This window comes from Microtus pennsylvanicus, chromosome 7 (assembly GCF_037038515.1).
Source record: "Microtus pennsylvanicus isolate mMicPen1 chromosome 7, mMicPen1.hap1, whole genome shotgun sequence".
Taxonomy (NCBI): Eukaryota; Metazoa; Chordata; class Mammalia; order Rodentia; family Cricetidae; genus Microtus; species Microtus pennsylvanicus.
This window is the reverse complement of record NC_134585.1, coordinates 58,901,261-58,919,085: the sequence shown is the minus strand read 5'-3', so window position 1 is coordinate 58,919,085 and position 17,825 is coordinate 58,901,261. Positions and strand designations below refer to the sequence as shown.

Genomic DNA, 17,825 nt, shown 5'->3' with positions numbered 1-17,825 from the left:
TACCCTAGACCCATACGCTATACCTAATCTTTTGGGTTATACATGTTGTAACTTGGTTATCATTGACTCAACAGCTAATGTATACATAAAAGCAAATACACACTGCATTTGTCTTTTGGGTCTAGGATAACTCACTCAGGATTTTTTTTTAATTTATTCCTGCCAATTTCATGATTTAATTTTTTATGGCTAAGTAAGACTTCATTGTGTAAATTTACCACATTTTTATAATCCATTGTTCTGCTGAGGAACATCTAGGTTGTTTCCAGTTCCTGGCTACTGTGAATAGAGCAGCAGTGAACATGATTGAGCTATTGTCCCTGTGGTAGGATGAAGCGTCCACTGGGTATATGCCTAACAGTGGTGTAGCTAGATCTTGAGGTAGATAGATGCCCATCTTCCTGAGGAACTGCCACACTGATTTCCATAGTGGCTGTACAAGGTTGCACACCCACCGGCAGTGGATGAGTATTCCCCTTACTCTACATCTTTGCCAGCATGAGCTGTCACTTCAATTCATCTTAACCATTCTGACAGCTATAAGATGAAATCGCAAAGTAGGTTGGATTTGCATTTCCCTTATAGCTAAGGATGTTGAACATTTCATTAAGTGTTTCTCAACCACTTGAGTTTCCTTTTGAAGAATTCTCTTTAGGTCTGTGTGTACCCCATTTTTAAAACTAGCTTGTTTTCTTGATGTCTTGCTTTTTGAGTTCTTTATAGATTTTAAATGTTATCCCTCTATTAAATGTATAGTTCGTAAGGACCTTTTCCCATTTTTTAGGCTACAGCTATATTTGAAAGACTTTGTCCTTGGTCATACAGATGTTTTTCAGCTTCATGAGGTCCTGTCTGCTAATTGTTGATTTTAGTGCCTGTGATAATGGTGTTTTGTTCAGAAAGTTTTTCCCTGTAGTAATGAATTAAAACCTATTTTTTACTTTCTTTTCTATTCAGTGTTTGGTTTTATGTTGAGGTATTTGATCCATTTGAAGTCGGGTTTTGTGCAAGGTGATAAATATGGATCTGTTTGGATTCTTTTACATGCAGGCATCTGGTTTGACCTTCACCATATGTTGAAGATGCTGTCTTTATTCCAGTGTGTGTTTCTGTCTTACTTCTTAATAAGAAAAATCAGATGTCCATGGCAGTGTTTGCTTATATCCTGGTCTTCAATTTGAGTCCATTGATTACCATGTCTGTTTTTATGCCAGTACATGTTGTTTTTATTACTATAGCTCTGTCATACAACTTGAAATAGGGAATGTGATACCTTCAGCATTCTTTCATAATTCATAATTGTTTTAACTTTCCTGTTGTGTGTGTGTGTGTGTGTTTCTATGTGAAGCTAAAAATTGTTCTTTTGAAATCTGTGAAGAATTGTGTTGGAATTTTTATGGAGATTCCATTGGTTCTGTAAATTGCATTTGGTAGCATGACCATTTTTACTATATTAGTCCTACATATTATTATTATAATAGTATCCAATCCATGAGTTTGGGATAGTTTTCCTTTTTCTTATATCTTCTTTATTTTATTTCTTAAACATTTTAATGTTTTTATCATAGAAACCTCTCACTTACTTGATCAAATTTATCCTAAGCTATTTTACATTATTTGATTCTTTTCTGAAAGGCAGTTTTCCCTGATTTATTTCTCAGTCCATTTGTCACTTGTATGTAGGAAGACTACTGATTTTTATGAGTTAATCTTGTATCCAGATACTTAAAATGTCATCAGCTGTATAAGTTTGTCAGTGGAATTTTTAGGTTCACTTATGTATATTATCATATCCATTAATAAAGATATTTCTAGTTTTCTTTTCCAGTTTGCAAACCCTTCATCTTTAGTTGTCTTCTAGTGCTCTAGTTAAGATTTCAAATATTAGGGCTGGAGAGATGGCTCAGTGGTTAAGAGCACTTGTTGCAGAGGAGACCCCAGTTCAATTCCCAGCACCCACACGGCAGCTCACAACTGCCTATAACTCCAGTTGCAGGGATCTTACACCATCACACAGACTATAGATGCTAGCAAAACACCAATGCACATAAAATAGAAATAAATAAATCATTATTAAAAAGATTTCAAGTACCATATTGAATAATTATGGAAAGAGTGAACAACCTTGTCTCGTTCCTGATTTTAGAAGCCTTGTGTTTCTCTCCATTTAAATTGATGTTGGCCAAAGACTTGCTGTAAGCTGCCTTTATCATGTTTGGGTATGTCACCTCAATCCCTAATCTCTCCAGTACTATTATCATGAAATGATGTTGGATTTTGTCAAAGGTCTTTTCTATATTTAATGAGATGACCATGGGTTTTTCCTTTCAATTTGTTTACTTGGTGGATTCCACTTACTAATTTACTTATGTTAAACCATTCCTGCATCTCTGGGATGGAGCCTACTTAGTAGTCTGATAGTATAACAGGTTCCCTAAAACATCCAAGCAGATCTGAACTTGAAGTACTTTGGTGCATCATTAGGAATAATGATTTGAATTTCCTTTTAAAATGCTTTGTTCAGATTAAACTGAAATGAAGTCTGTGTTTCCAATTTTGACACAGTTTTACATACAGAGTGTGCATATGTCCTCCCACATGTCTCCTGCCCTCCAATTTTTCACTTTTGTTTTACTGGGGAGACATTTGGAGGATAGATGACAACAGGGTAGAAGGCTCAGTGTGTTACAGCTTAGCAGAACCAGGAAGAAGTAGAAGTGAAAACCTTTGTTAGTCACAGTTGCACCTCCTCACTTCCCCCACCTTTCCACACCTTCACTTGTCTTCTCAGCTGGATTCCCAGCCCCTCCCATTCCTTGTTAGTAGATTGCTGATTCTCCCCATGGGGTGTCATCATAACAACTTCTACTTTCATTTCTTTGACTTTTAAAACTCAGAGCTCACTTCTGTTTAAGGCACGTGTTTTTAATTTTAAAAATAAATTGAAATCAACAAAACTCTACTCAGTCTTTCTTCTGCTTCATCCCCCCACCCCAGGCTCTCATTTCATAGGAGCATGGTGTGATTTCCTTGTGTTTATCCTTTTAGCAATTACTTTTTGGTACATTACTATGACCCTCATCTGTTGTAGACGTTAAAAATTTGAATAAAGACTACTTATTCTTTCATAATTTCTTCACACATTTAATTGTGAATTATCATTTAAAATTATGTACAAATTTACAGTTGTACTCCCAACTTTTTCTAAGCTCCAGATTCTTAGGTATTCTCATAGTCTTCCATGGTGGGCATATGTGTGGTTATCCATCTACTTAATTCTTTCAAGTCTTCTTTAGTTTCAGAAATGTTTATTGAATACTTTCAGTGCACAAAGCACATTTGAAACAAATTGAACAGGACATAAATGAATTGCATATTGTAGCTCATTTAGAAAGTGGTGACAATTAAAATCTGTACTTTTGGTGTTTCTCTCCTTGGAAGTATTGGTGTTTTAGAGCAAGTAAGTGATTGCTGTGAGAGGCTATCAGGTACAGTGTGACCCAGTAGTCTACCTGTTAGAGCACCGGGAGGCACACTTCTTAAGCCTTTCCAGGAGCCCCCCACCCCCCAAAGAATTGTATGTAGTGTTATTTAAGTTAGTACAAAAGTGTTTCACAGATAAGCTTCTGGTTTCATCTTTAATCTTTATTTTCTGTCTGTGTCCTAGATTTGATGCCAAAAGTGCCAAAGCATTACCACTATTTGCCAAGAGTCAGCAGCTTCTTGCACATGGACGCCTTTTGCTCTCTTTGTTCATTCTGCTCTAGATAAGGAGACCGTAAAATCACTATTTCTGTACTGCACCTGGATTTTCCTCGGCAATGTCACCTAGCTTGTTAGATGTGGTTTCTGTTTTAGGATACCCAGAGGCTTCATTGTATCAGAATATTTGTCCTGCAGCGTAGGGGCACCGTTCCCTTCTTTCTTCATATACTGTTTTCCATGGTCACTGAAGCCCTTGCCAACAGCTGTTCCTGGGTTGTTTTTACCAGTCACCTTCTCCTGAAGAGCATTCTGACTTCCAAATCCTGAGTACATTTCAACAGACATTGGTTTAAACACGATCTTATATTGGAGACTTTTGTTGTTTACCTTTTTTGTTCGTGTTTTTTTGTTTTTGTTTTTTTTGAATTTTCGAGGCAGGGTTTCTCCGTAATTTTTGGTTCCTGTCCTGGAACTAGCTCTTGTAGACCAGGCTGGCCTCGAACTCACAGAGATCCGCCTGCCTCTGCCTCCCGAGTCCTGGGATTAAAGGCATGCGCCACCACTGCCCGGCTGTCCGTTTTATAATTTGACTACATTTCTTCTTCCCTTTTTCTCCCTTCAAACCCTTCTATATACTCTTGTCCACTCTCCCTCAAATCCATGTCTTCTAATATATGTGCTTTCCTTCTGTGTTATACTACATAAACAATAAATACCTCGGTAGGTATTGTAGTTATTTTAGTGGTTGATGGTATACTAGGGAGTTTTTATCAACTCATTTTCAGGTTTGGATGAGTGTTTATTTTAGTTTTCTGGTTTTTGAAATATGGGTACAACATTAGTTATTTTTCCAACAAATCCTTCTGTGCTTCTTTGTCCTGTTTCATGACTATAAACCCTGCCAGGGCCTTTATTTTTTTCTCCTGGGGCACCTTATTGAATACTTACATCTTCACTAATTCATCTAGGCCCAATGCATTGTCTGTTTTAATCCTTTTAATTACCTAATTATGTACTATAATTTGGGGCCAAAGCCCTTCTTTGTTTCACTCATTTCTTAACCCTTTTCTTGCTTAGAAAGTATTTTTTGTATCTTTGTTCTATGAAAATTATTAAGATAATCTAGATATTTGTCTATAGTGAAGTCTTCTGATGCAATTTCTAGAAACACTTTGAATTCATTATGGTTTTTATTTTGAATTAACTTTTTGTAATCACACGTTCAGAAGCCTTTTACTTTGGCCACATTCATTTGTGATTATAAGCAGTTTAAGAAGTTGAGTACTGGGGAGCTGGAGAGGTGGCTTAGCACTAAGACCACTAGCTGCTCTTTTAGAGAACATCAGTTCAATTCCCAGCACCCACATCAGGTTCCTCACAACCACCTGTAACTCCAGCTCTAGAGGACCCTATGCCTTTGTTCTCTGTGGCTCTTATTTGCACATAACTGCGTGCGCGCGCGCACACACACACACACACACACACACACACACACACAGTATTTTTAATTGTATTTTTTGAAAGCGAAGTACTACACACTTGTACTAATGAACTTCATCCCCATCCCATAACCTTCAAGTTCCATTGTTTTAGATTGCACAGAAAAGTAGAACATGGAGATTCTGCCTTTCTGTTTATAGCTTATTTTCCTTCCATTTATATGCAGCCACTAAAACTTCATGTTTAATGCTGAAAGTTCTTCCATTGTATATTCATAGTACATTTCTTCTCAACCTTTCATCCATTGATGTATATTTAGCTTGAGGTGATAACTTAGCATATGTTTTATGTTCTATATTGGAACTAGGAATACAGACATTTCTTTGATATGTCAGATCTTACAGCCCATGTGAAGAAGTAAATACTATTTTTGAGGATCCTTCATACCATTTTCTATGGTGGTAGTATTAATTTACATCCTTGCCAACAATAGTCAGGGATTCCATTCTTTGCATGTTATCACTAATACTTCATTCTTTTGTCTTTTTGAGAATATGCATTCTGTCAGGTGTGATGTGATATCTCATTGATTTACAGGTCACTACTTTCTAGGAAGTCTAGAGTCCTTCATTTGTCTGTTAGCCACTGTGTGTCTTCTTTAGAGAAATATCTCCTCAGCCATTTATCTTTAGGAGTCAAATCTAAAAACAGTCATTGCCCAGGCCAGTGTAAGCTTTCTTCAAATTTTCTCCTAGTAATGTAAGTTTCAGGTTTTATGTTAAAATTTAATCATTTAACAAAAATTTACAAGGTCTTGTTTTGTTTTTATATAAGGTCCCAGTTTTAGTCTTTTCCCTATAGATATCTAATGTCCTCTCTCTTTATCTTCCTTTCTTCCTTCCTTCCTTCCTTCCTTCCTTCCTTCCTTCCTTCCTTCCTTCCTTTTTTCCTTTATTTCATCCTTTCCTTCTTTCTTTTATTTTGAGGAGGGGGTGTTTGGAGACAGGTCTCTGTGTAGCCCTAGCTGTCCTGGAACTCACTCTGAAGACCAGACTGGCCTCAGACTCACAGAGATCCACCTGCTTCTGCCTCCAGAATGCTGGGGTTAAAGGTGTGAAACACTACCACCCGCCAAAAGACTGTTTCTTTTCCCTTTGTATATTCTTTTTCTCATTGTCAAAAATCAAAAGACAGTGCTTCCTTCTGTTGGTTGTTGTGTCTGTTTTTATACCAATACCATACTATTTTTTTTTTTTTTGGTTCCTGTCCTGGAACTAGCTCTTGTAGACCAGGCTGGCCTCGAACTCACAGAGATCCGCCTGCCAGGCGGTGGTGGCGCATGTCTTTAATGCCATACTACTTTAATTGTTGCCCAAACAACTTTACTTGTAAATGTTCATTGCAGTGAATTGTTGGTCTGGTTCAAAGCCTCTCTGGCTTCTGATACATCATCAATACTGGACTTACTGAAACTCCTCTCAGATACCCTGCCATTGCCCCGAGTCTTGGAGATCCTGCAGCTATGGTTCCACAGGACCAGTCCTTTCACAAACTATAACAAGTCACAGATCGGGAAGACATTGGGGTGGGCCAACTCAAATCCCTGGATGTTGGCCTAAGTGGAAGCTGAATTTGTCAGACCCTTCACCAGGAATCCTACCCTCAGGCCAGGATCAGGGCTGTCTCTCCCAGGTTCAAGGTGAGCTCTCCCACTGCTGCAGCTGGCAGGGGTAGGGTGTGGTGTGGGTGGGGCCAGCTCTTCCACTGAGAGAACCAGGAATGTTCTCCTGTGTCCAGGCTATAGGGACCAGCACTCCCATTGCCTCCCATAATAACACAGGCCACAAACATCATCACAGATCCCAGCTGGGTAGGGCCACAGACCCCAGACATGGCCTCCAGCCACAGCTCAGGCCTGGACAAAACTTGGTCCCAGGTGTCAATATAGGCCACTCATATTAGCCTGTTGTCACTTCCTTTGCGCCTTCAGCTCTGCTTCTCTCCACAGTGCTCACCCCACTCTACTTGTCTCCCATTTCTCCTCCACATACCTGCTCCTCAAAGTGGCACCTGTTCTCTAGGGTTGTGGGGTGCTGTGTGGGCCTTGGCTGGCTTCTACCTTCCTTGGCTTGTAAATATTATTTTTTGTACCTACCATAAATGACATAGGGTTTAATATGATGCTTGCATTGATCCTATACATTTCTTTGAATAGCATTACAAAATTGTCTTCAATCCTATTTTCATTTTTCTGGCCAAATATAAAAGTAACTTTTCAAAAAAAAAAAGTAACTTTTCTTGGACTTTGATTTTTCAGTAATATAATAATTAAATTTGGCTTCACTTCTATTTATATTGTGAATTTTCTTTCCTCCTATTGTCCTACTTAGGTTTTTTTTTTGGGGGGGGGACTCAATCGGTAGCTTTGGGTTGTACGGTTTGAGACAGGATTTCTCTGTAACCACTCAGGCTGCCCTAGAACCATCTTTGTAAACCAGGCTGGCCTTGAACTCACACAGATTCACCTGCCTCTGTCCCACCACAGCCTGGCTCTCAGGCTTACTTTTAACCATAGGGATGAAATGACCTAGTGCTGAGCTCTGCTGTCTGGCCACTCACACTGGCCATTACGAATTTCTTTCGGCTCCACTTTATTCCTAATTGATCTGAATTGGACTGGATTATCTCTAGATTTTTCCAATTTAACACTTAAGTGATTATCAGTTCTTTTTCTAACTTATGAGAAAGCACATCCTTGTGTTTCTTTTTCAGAAATCTCCTGTGTATTTCTTCCTCAGTTACTTAATGCTGTGGTTTCAAAAGATTTTGAAGATCAAATCATACTTCTCAAAAAAAAATATAAGACATATAGGGCAACATGAAATTTCGTGAATTGGCCCTTGAAAATTGGAGAGTATACATGTAGATGTGCTCATATAACATGCTGGTGCTTAATCCATTTTTGGTTGATTTTTACCAATAATGAACAATTTAAATTATCTATCTGAATTTTACTTCATATAGGTCTCTTACTTTTAACCTCCCAAGTGATTAGTACGACTTTAAATAAAACCATGAATTGTATACAATGTAATTTAATTTTTCATATTTAGATGGCAAATAGTCGCTATATACATAATTCATAAACATACGAGGCAAAGTTAGTATATCAGTTTTCATTGTTTTTCCATGATCATTGTATTACAACACCCACACCGTACTTATTTTTGTCAGTGCTCATAAAACATTTCTAAATAATAGAAAATAATAGACAAAAAAGCATCACACAAAATTATTGACCCAGCTGATCCAAATTTTTTTCCTGCATCTACTTTAACAACAGAAATAAGCTTAAGTAGCATTATGAGGGACAGACACAGAAATTTCCTCACTAAAATGCTCTATTCTTCCCTTAATAACTATTTCTCTAAGAATAGCAGTTTACTTCATTAATTGCATATTTATCCATTATCCTGATTACTGCCTGCAGGTCAAATGGGGAGTCAGGGTATCTGGAGGTTGTCACAGCAGGCTCATGCACAGTTGTGCAGGTCAGATGGGGAGTCAGGGTGTCTGGAGGTTGTCACAGCAGGCTCATGCACAGTTGTGCAGGTCAGATGGGGAGTCAGGGTGTCTGGAGGTTGTCACAGCAGGCTCATGCACAGTTGTGCAGGTCAGAAGGGGAGTCAGGGTGTCTGGAGGTTGTCACAGCAGGCTCATGCACAGTTGTGCAGGTCAGATGGGGAGTCAGGGTGTCTGGAGGTTGTCACAGCAGGCTCATGCACAGTTGTGCAGGTCAGATGGGGACTCAGGGTGTCTGGAGGTTGTCACAGCAGGCTCATGCACAGTCAGGGTGTCTGGAGGTTGTCACAGCAGGCTCATGCACAGTTGTGCAGGTCAGATGGGGAGTCAGGGTGTCTGGAGGCTCATGCACAGTTGTGCGTTCACCCCGCTCAGATCCTTACGTTGTTTCCCAACCCCCAAAGAGGTTCTGTTGCTGCTAAGGATGTGTGAAAATCTGAGTCTAACATACATGCTCATCAAAGGAAAATTTTAAAAGAGTCATACAAACTCAGAAGAAATTGACTTAATTTTATAAGAAATAGAATCTAAAAAAATTGCTCCTCGTTGCTGCCTAATATAGCTCCACTACAAGTATAGCGTGAACTATAGGAACTGCTGACACTCATAGTTAGACAGCACTGGATAGGTCTGAAGCACAGAACAGCCAAGGTCTCGAGAAAAAAAGCAGTAAGCTTTAGTAATATGGAGTACTTAGATGTTACTAGTCTCTAAATGACTCCGTTGGAGAGTACTTGCCATTTTCAATAATGCCCTCTGCCTCCATGTTCTAGGGAGTAGTAATACTCTATTCCTCCATGTTCTAGGGAGTAGTAATACTCTATTCCTCCATGTTCTAGGGAGTAGTAATACTCTATTCCTCCATGTTCTAGGGAGTAGTAATACTCTATTCCTCCATGTTCTAGGGAGTAGTAATACTCTATTCCTCCATGTTCTAGGGAGTAGTAATACTCTATTCCTCCATATTCTAGGGAGTAGTAATACTCTATTCCTCCATGTTCTAGGGAGTAGTAATACTCTATTCCTCCATGTTCTAGGGAGTAGTAATACTCTATTCCTCCATATTCTAGGGAGTAGTAATACTCTATTCCTCCATGTTCTAGGGAGTAGTAATACTCTATTCCTCCATGTTCTAGGGAGTAGTAATACTCTATTCCTCCATATTCTAGGGAGTAGTAATGCCTTCTGCCTCCATGTTTTAGGTAATAGTAATGCCCTCTTCCTCCATGCTCTAGTGGTAGTAATACCCTATGCTAACAAGATCTAGAATTAGTAGTAATGCCCCTTTCCTCCATGTTCTTTATATGCTTCCATGGTCTAAGTAGTTTTCCTCCCATTCTATTAACTTTTTCTTAGTTTTGTGTTTCCAAAGCCTGCTAGATCCATTTTCTCAACTAAAATACCTTTACTCCCGGATTAATAATAGTTTTTGTCCTTAAAGCCCACTATTTCTCAGGCATTTCCCATGCTGTTCTCTTACTGAGAAACTGAGTACTACCTCTCCTGCTCCATAGCAACAGCTCTAAGCCATCCTTGTTTCAGCTAGAAATGTGGCATCATGAATTTAAATGCAGACTTTTCTCCTTGGATTTGTGAGCTTTCTATTTCTTCCCATAATAGCTTACTGACGGACTTATTTCTGCCTGTAGTCTTTATCACTCCCCTAATAAAAAAAATGTGGACTCCCTGAATTGTGTTACTCAGTTAGACCTTTTTTTCCAAAACTGGCCCACCTTTTTTTCTATACCAAAGCCATACTTTTATTTCATGTAACTTACCTTTCTCTTCTGTTTCCAGTTATCTGTTTGGTACACTGACCTTGTTTGCCTTCTTAACCTTCTGTCTGATCTAGTTGCCTTTCATGCTAATATTCCATGTTCTTCTGCACAAATTGTTGACTGAACCCAGTTGACTCTTAGAGATGACATGCTTCCAGTCCTTCCATTGTAAGTGTGTTGCTGTGTTTGCTCATTGGTTTCTTTCAGTTGTACGTTGTCACATCCCAGATAACTTATTCAGCCCTTTTCAAGCAGGTTATCTACCATTTTATAGTTCACAGTCAATCAAAGACATTTCATCAAGACTTACTAACTTGTGTTCCATTTAACTCTATAATCTAATCAGATGAAACTGATGGTACTGCAGTGTACAGTTGGAATCCTGATACCAAGAAAAATAGTTACAATGATTTGGCATATTTTCAAAAAACCATATGGGGTGATTATATGTGATCACATACCTATATAATTATAGTATCCAGGAAACTGAAGCAGGAGGATTGCCATTTATACACTAGACTGGGTTGTTTAGTGAGACCAGACTGTTTCTTTGAAAGAAACAGACAATACCCCCAAAATAAGCTAAAAACAAAACAACTTCTCACCCCCCAAAAGGTTGATTGTGTGTCATTCATTTCTAAAATTACTATAATTCCTACATTTACTTTAAGTATATGAAAAAAATCATTTATATGAAAAAAATGAAATGTTTAGCTGTTGAAGGATATCATGTGCCTGTGGAATTTAATGGTTTTTCTTTTTCTTTATCGCCTCTTTAATTCTGTCATAGCTGATCAGAGTTGAGGTGAAACGTTCTGCAGACCTTGGATATTCCTGAAACTGCTGGTTAGGTTCAATTTGTGTTCATTGTTTTCTTTTTTTCAGATTTCCTGAAATGCAGTTTTTCCAACAAGAAAATGTGAGAAAAATTCTTACAGATGTTCTGTTTTGTTATGCTAGAGAAAACGAGCAGTTGCTTTATAAACAGGTAAGGAAAATATCTTACAGGTGACAACCTATTGACTCAGAATATCCATACAGCTGTATGAAGAACTATATTTGCTACTACTGTGTACATGCCTTTTGTTGTTGAGTGCGAACAGTTGATGCCAGAACTGCTAGGCCTTTCCTCCTCCAGCTCCATCGCATGTGTTCATGTCAGTTACAGCCCAGCAGTAGCCGTTTAGGATTTAAATTGAAGGGATGCATCTCATTCAAATGTCTGCAGATATATTTGGGAATAAAGTTATAAAAACTGTATAAAGAAAACTGTAAATGACTTTGAAGTACTAAAGCAATAGCTAAATAAATAGAAAAATAATAGCATGTTTTTCAGTGGGAAATTTTAAATATAAATGTTTCTTCTTTCTAAATTAATGTATGATCTCAGTAATAGTCTGGGATATGTATCTTATTAAAATATGCCATAGTGCCTTTACATTTAGGGCTTCGAGATGAGCATGGGGATGGAGAGGCTCCGGAATACAGCACTAATGTTTGAGTCTTCTGTTTTGTCCCTTGCTCTCCCAGTCTGTTTTTGTGCTCAATCACACTGCCTTCGTTTACTGTAACAGTAAATACTCTACTGCCACTGGATGGCGTGACATCCATCATAGTAATTTTTCTATTGTTTTTGCTCAGGATTGCTTTGGTTATCAGGGTTTTTTATGCTTCTATGCAAATTTTATGATTTTTGTGGGTATTTTGATTAAGATTACATTGAATCTATAACTTACTTTGGTTAGGATGGTCATTTTAACAATATAAATTACACCAATTCATGAGCATGGGGCAGGTGGGTCTTTCTATCCTCTAGTGTCTTTCTTCAGTTCTTTTTTAAAAAGGTAAACTAAATCAGGGAAGTCTTCCATAATGGAAACAAGTTCTATACAGAGAAGATAACGTGACATCGTACTCCATCATTGTTGTGTGTAGACCAGTGTATTTATATTAAAGACTACGTAGGAGTGTGGAAGATTATATTTCTAGATAAGTTGAAACAAGCCTATTAATTACTAAATGTAAAAGTATTGACATCTTATACCTGGCTTTCACTTTAAAAGACTTGATTACCCCCTTCTACATGTTAAATTCCTATAGATTTTTTCTTAGAGAAATAATACCTTGCTGTAGAAGGATTGAATATTTAACCGTATTAAATTTAAGGGGTAAAAGCCTTCAGTTTCATCACAAGCTGTTAAAGCTATTATTTTGTACTAGGTGACACCCCGTTTAACATCGACCATATTGTTAATAGTTATGGGATTTTATTGAATTAATGAGACTGTTATCATGTAGTAGAATGTCTTGCTGAGTTAATTGAAATTGCAGAGATTATATAAATGGTATTAATGAACTTTGACTGCCTGATGTTGCAGCTTTAATAAAGACTGCTTGGTGGGCTAAATGAGCACAGGCAGATAAAAGAACAGGTTCAATTTTGTGAGCCTACAGGCTGTTGAAGAAAACTTTGTTACCTTTATGTTCACAGGCATGGGTTTTGAGTACGAGACTACTACAGAGCATGCAGGATAACAGCTTTAACTAAGCAGAGATGTGGGGGGTGGGGACATCAGAGTACACATATTAAGAAGAATACATTGTTTACTGTGTTTTTTCAAGTCAAATAATGATTATACCTGAGGGATATTTCTCTTTTAAAGTTGTATATATACTTTCCATTTTCATCTGCTTTTGTTTATATCTGATTTTTGTTTTTATTTTTTTCCTGTTGAAGCCATGCCCTTGTGTGTTGAACCCTCTGTCATTTGTTGCTCTTGCAAGAGATATGGGTCAGTTCCTAGCATCCCCTGGATGCTAACAACTGTATATAACTACAGTTCCATAAGATCTGGCGCCCTTTATTTGACGTTTGTGGGCAGTGCACATGGTGATCAGGCAAACATGTAGGGATGAATGAGCACTCAACTCATACCCATAAAATTTAAATTTTTTTTTCCCAAGACAGTTTCTCGCTGTAACAGCCCTGGCTGTTCTGGAATTCACTAGACCAGGCTGCCCTTAAACTCACAGAGATCCACCTGGCTCTGCCTCCTAATATTGAGATTAAAGGTGTGTGCCACCACCACCCAGCTTAGAGTAAATATAAAAACAAAACAAACAAAAACTAATAATTTCTCCCTGATATTTCAGAAATGCTGTAGATTTTTTAGAACTAAAAATTAAACTTCTAAAAGATTCTGTTAGGGGCTGGAGCGATGGCTCAGCAGCTAAGAACTCTGACTGCTCTTTCAGAGGACCTGGGTTCAGTTCCCACAGTTATATAGCAACTCATAACCTTTCATAACTCCAGCTCTTTTCATGCCTCTATGGGCACCAGTCACACACTTGATGCAAAGACATACACGCAGCCAAAATACTTATACACACAAAATAATATGATTTTATTTAAAAAATACTATCTTTATATTGTTTAGAGGATTCTACATTTTATTCAGTAAAATATACCTTTATTTATTGATTTGAGATATGATTAAGTAATAATTATATTTAATATTGTTTCTCACCTTTTCAATATATAAATATGTTAGCTTGTAGCTCACTCATATACATATATACACACACATACATACATACATGGGCCTCTAAAAGGATATAGTGTAAATCACCAAGTACACACCTTTAATCCCAGCACTCAGGAGGCTGAGGCAGGTGGATCTCTGTGAGCGTGAGGCCAGAGTGGTCTGCAAGAGCTAGTTCCAGGACATGCTCCAAACTGAAAAGAAGGATACTAAATTTAGTATGGATGCAGTTTCTTCAAATTGTTTTATACTTTTGTGTGTGTGTGTGTGTGTGTGTGTGTGTAGATGCAATTCCTTTTAATTATTTTGTGCAGTGTGTGTATATGTCCGATGTGTACTTGTATATGTGTGTGTAGGTCAGAAGCTGTATACCTCAGTTGCTTTCTAATACACTTTTCAAGAGACAAGTATTTACTGAATTGGAACTCATTGACTGAACTAACACCTGGCACACCTGTGGTATTCTCCTGTCTCTGTGTTCCTTGGGCTGGTCTTATATATGCAGGCCACCACACCTAGGTTTTTACATAGGCATTAAAGTTCACACTCAGGTCCTCATGTTTATGCAGTGAAAACTTTATTGACTGACCCATATCCTCAGGCCCCTGTTTTGCTACTGTTTTCAACCCACTGGTTGTTGAGGCCACAGCTGCAGAACTTGGATATAGAATCATGCACATACTTAGTCCCATGTCTTTGCGTATTGTAGTAGGGAGAGCAGGTCCTTTTGTTCCGTCCAGTCCGGCTAGCTTACACCTGTAGTAGGCATGGGCCATGTCCCGCCGCCTGGCCTGCTTAACCCTCAAAGTAAACACACAGAAAATGTATTAATTAAATTACTGCCTGGATGTTGGTGGTTGCACTGTAGACGTACCAGATGGATTTGTACATCGCTGGGCAGTTAGTCACTTGAGTTTTTTCCAGGTGTGATTGATTCTCTGAACTAGTCTCAAAAATGCAAAATGAAGCTTCTTTGATGATGGATCAGAAGTGTACCTACCTTTGGTTATAAGAATACATATTTGAATTCAACAGAAATTACATTGGTTTAGGAAAAGGCAGACCTAGGGTCTGTGACCCCTCCAGCCATAGCTGACTGTCTTACAGTGCAAAGCAGGAATTCCCTCCTATGGAGGGGGGCTTAAGTTCAATTAAATGAGCATTGTTCATACCCTAGATACAATTGGCACTATTGAGCAAACTTTTGGGGGTATCTTGCCAATGTGGTCATTGTTGTAGCTTCAAATCTGGGTAGAACTATTGATTGTTTTTTTTTTCCTCTTTCCAGCTTGTACTTACTCATACTATGACAATTTATCTTTCAGAGAGGTTTTCAGGTCACTTACACCTTAAGTTCTCCAAGTCCTGTGTCCAGTGGTGTGTAATGTTTTAAGCAATAAGGACTTACCTTCAAGTTCTGCGGTCAACTAAAAACAATGGCAATAGTATGTGCTCTTTGGGCAGTCTCTTTCACTCCCCTGACAACTTGAAGCGAAAATTTGCATACCTGCCCCTAGAGTTTTCTGTTTGATAGTCTCTGACCCTTGGGGAAAGTATTATCACCCATACACATGCACACACAATTATATATTTTATGTAAGCTTATTAAATATCTTGCTTCTCTATGTTTTTTTTTCAAAAATCCAGAGAGTAACTTATCTATTACCCTACCTTCTTTACCCAGTTAAAGTCTGTTACCTGTTTTCCTTATTTCCCTCTTCATAATACCTAAGTCCTCCATTCTCCCTCTCTGAAGGTCATTTTCTTCCTGTCCACTCCCCTTGAACCATGTCTACTTCCCTGGCTTGTATAGTCATTTCTGGCTGTATACTTAACACATTCTCTTTGTGAGTCTAGCTTACATCCCTCAGTATATGTTTTCCTGATCCATTCACTGGCCTACAGATTTCATCATTCCATTTTTCTTTACAGCTGAATAGACTTCTATTGTAAATATGTGCCATGTGTTCATTATCCAGTAATCAGGTGAAGGACATCAGGTGGTTTCCATTTCCTGGCTCCTGTAAACAGGACAGTGATGAACACGGCCAAGGAGTGGACAGCTGTGTCACTCGTAAGTCTTGTCTGTGGTGACTCCAGACGGCTGCCCCAGTCATAGATGCCACCAACAGTTGTTCTCTTGCTCTTAGCCACTTTGACTAGAGGAAGATGAAATCCCAAAGTAATTTTAATTTGTATTTGCCTAATGCTAAGAATGACAAACACCTTTAAAGATGCTTCATGGAAATTTTTTTTGTTATCTCTGTTCAGATCCATAGGCCAATTTTGTTTTGTTGTTGACTTTTTATTGAGCCCTTTATATATTGTATATACTTGTCTTCTGTTAGATACAAAGCTCACAAATATTCTCACTCTGTGGCCTTTCTCTTAGCTTAATGGATTGTTTTCTTTGTTGTACCAAAGCATTTAGTTTTATGACATCCCCTTTGTCACTTGTTGGACTTAGTTTTTGTTAGAATGGAGTTCTATGTAGAGTCCTTTTCTCCATCTGTGCTTTGCCACATACTTCCTTTGTCTTTCTTCTAGAAATTGACACATTTCAGGTTACTGTTGTGCTCTGGAAAACATTCAGAGTTAATTATTATTTTGTTGTTTTTGCAAGATGATAGATATTAGTCTACTAATATGTGTGGACATTCATTTCTACTAGTACCAATTATTGAAAATGTTTCTTTACTGTATATTTTTGGCATCTCTCTCTAATGTAAGATGGTTATAATTGTGTGCGCTCATATTTGAATCTTTTCTGTATTTCACTAATCCACATATTTGTCTTTGTATCAGTGCTATGCTGTTTTTAATTAGGGTAACTCCTTAGTACGTCTTGAAATGGGTGTGGTGAATCCTTCAGCATTGTTTTGTCTTTTTTTTTCTATTTGTGTTGGTGCTGGGACACATGTATGCATACATGCATGTGTGTTTATTGTTTACTCAGTATTGTTTTGGCTATCAAGGTGTTTTGTGCTTCCATATGGATTTCAGGATTTTTTTCTGCCTATGTGAAGAATGTCATGAGCATTTTGATTAGGATTACACTGAATCTGATTTGTGTGTGTTTGTGTGTGTGTGTGTGTGTGTGGCGGGACAGTCATTTCCACAGTACTAGTTCTGCCAGCCCTTGTGCATGGAAGTCTTTCCATCTTCTCTTGTCTTTCTCCATGTCATCATTCAGGATTGTAAAGTTTTTATTGTAAAAATCATTCACTTCCATGGTTAGCATTATTCTTATATAGACTAAAACTTGTGTAGACCAAGTCTATAATATTCAAGTCTTGTTTAATAATATTAATCTAATGGAACACTAATTATCTTTGTTGTGTTTCTATTGCTTTGATAAAACACATGGCTAAAAGCAACTTGGGTAGAAAGCTTTATTCATCTTCTAGCTTGTAGTTCCTTATTCAGGGAAGTCAAGGCCAGAATCCAAGTCGAGAACCTGAAGAAAGGAACTAATGCATAGACCTTGGGTTAGTGGTGCCTACTGGCTTTCTCCTCGTGGCTTACTCAGCCCGCTTTACATCCAGGACTACCAGCTCAGGTATGACACCACCCAACATTGATTGGGGCCCTTCTACATTAATCATTAATCAAGAAGATGTCATATGGATTTCGTATAGGCCAATTTTTTTGAGGCATTTTCACACTTAAGGGTTCTTTTTTCCAGATGTCTAGGTTTATGTCAAGTAGCATAAAAGTGAAAAATATGGGGTAAACATTCAATTTATAATAAAGATGACATTTCAGAACTCTTGGGAAA

General features: G+C 38.0%; 1 protein-coding gene across 7 annotated transcripts in view; it reads left to right on the top strand.

Moving 5' to 3' along the window:
- Tbc1d5 (TBC1 domain family member 5) overlaps positions 1-17,825 on the top strand; it is a 436,877-nt gene that overhangs the window by 244,205 nt on the left and 174,847 nt on the right. For all 7 annotated transcript variants that reach the window (XM_075980962.1, XM_075980961.1, XM_075980968.1 and 4 more), the window contains one exon: positions 11,391-11,493. In XM_075980962.1, coding sequence (XP_075837077.1) covers positions 11,391-11,493 — 103 coding nt within the window. The remainder of the gene's footprint in view (positions 1-11,390; positions 11,494-17,825) is intronic.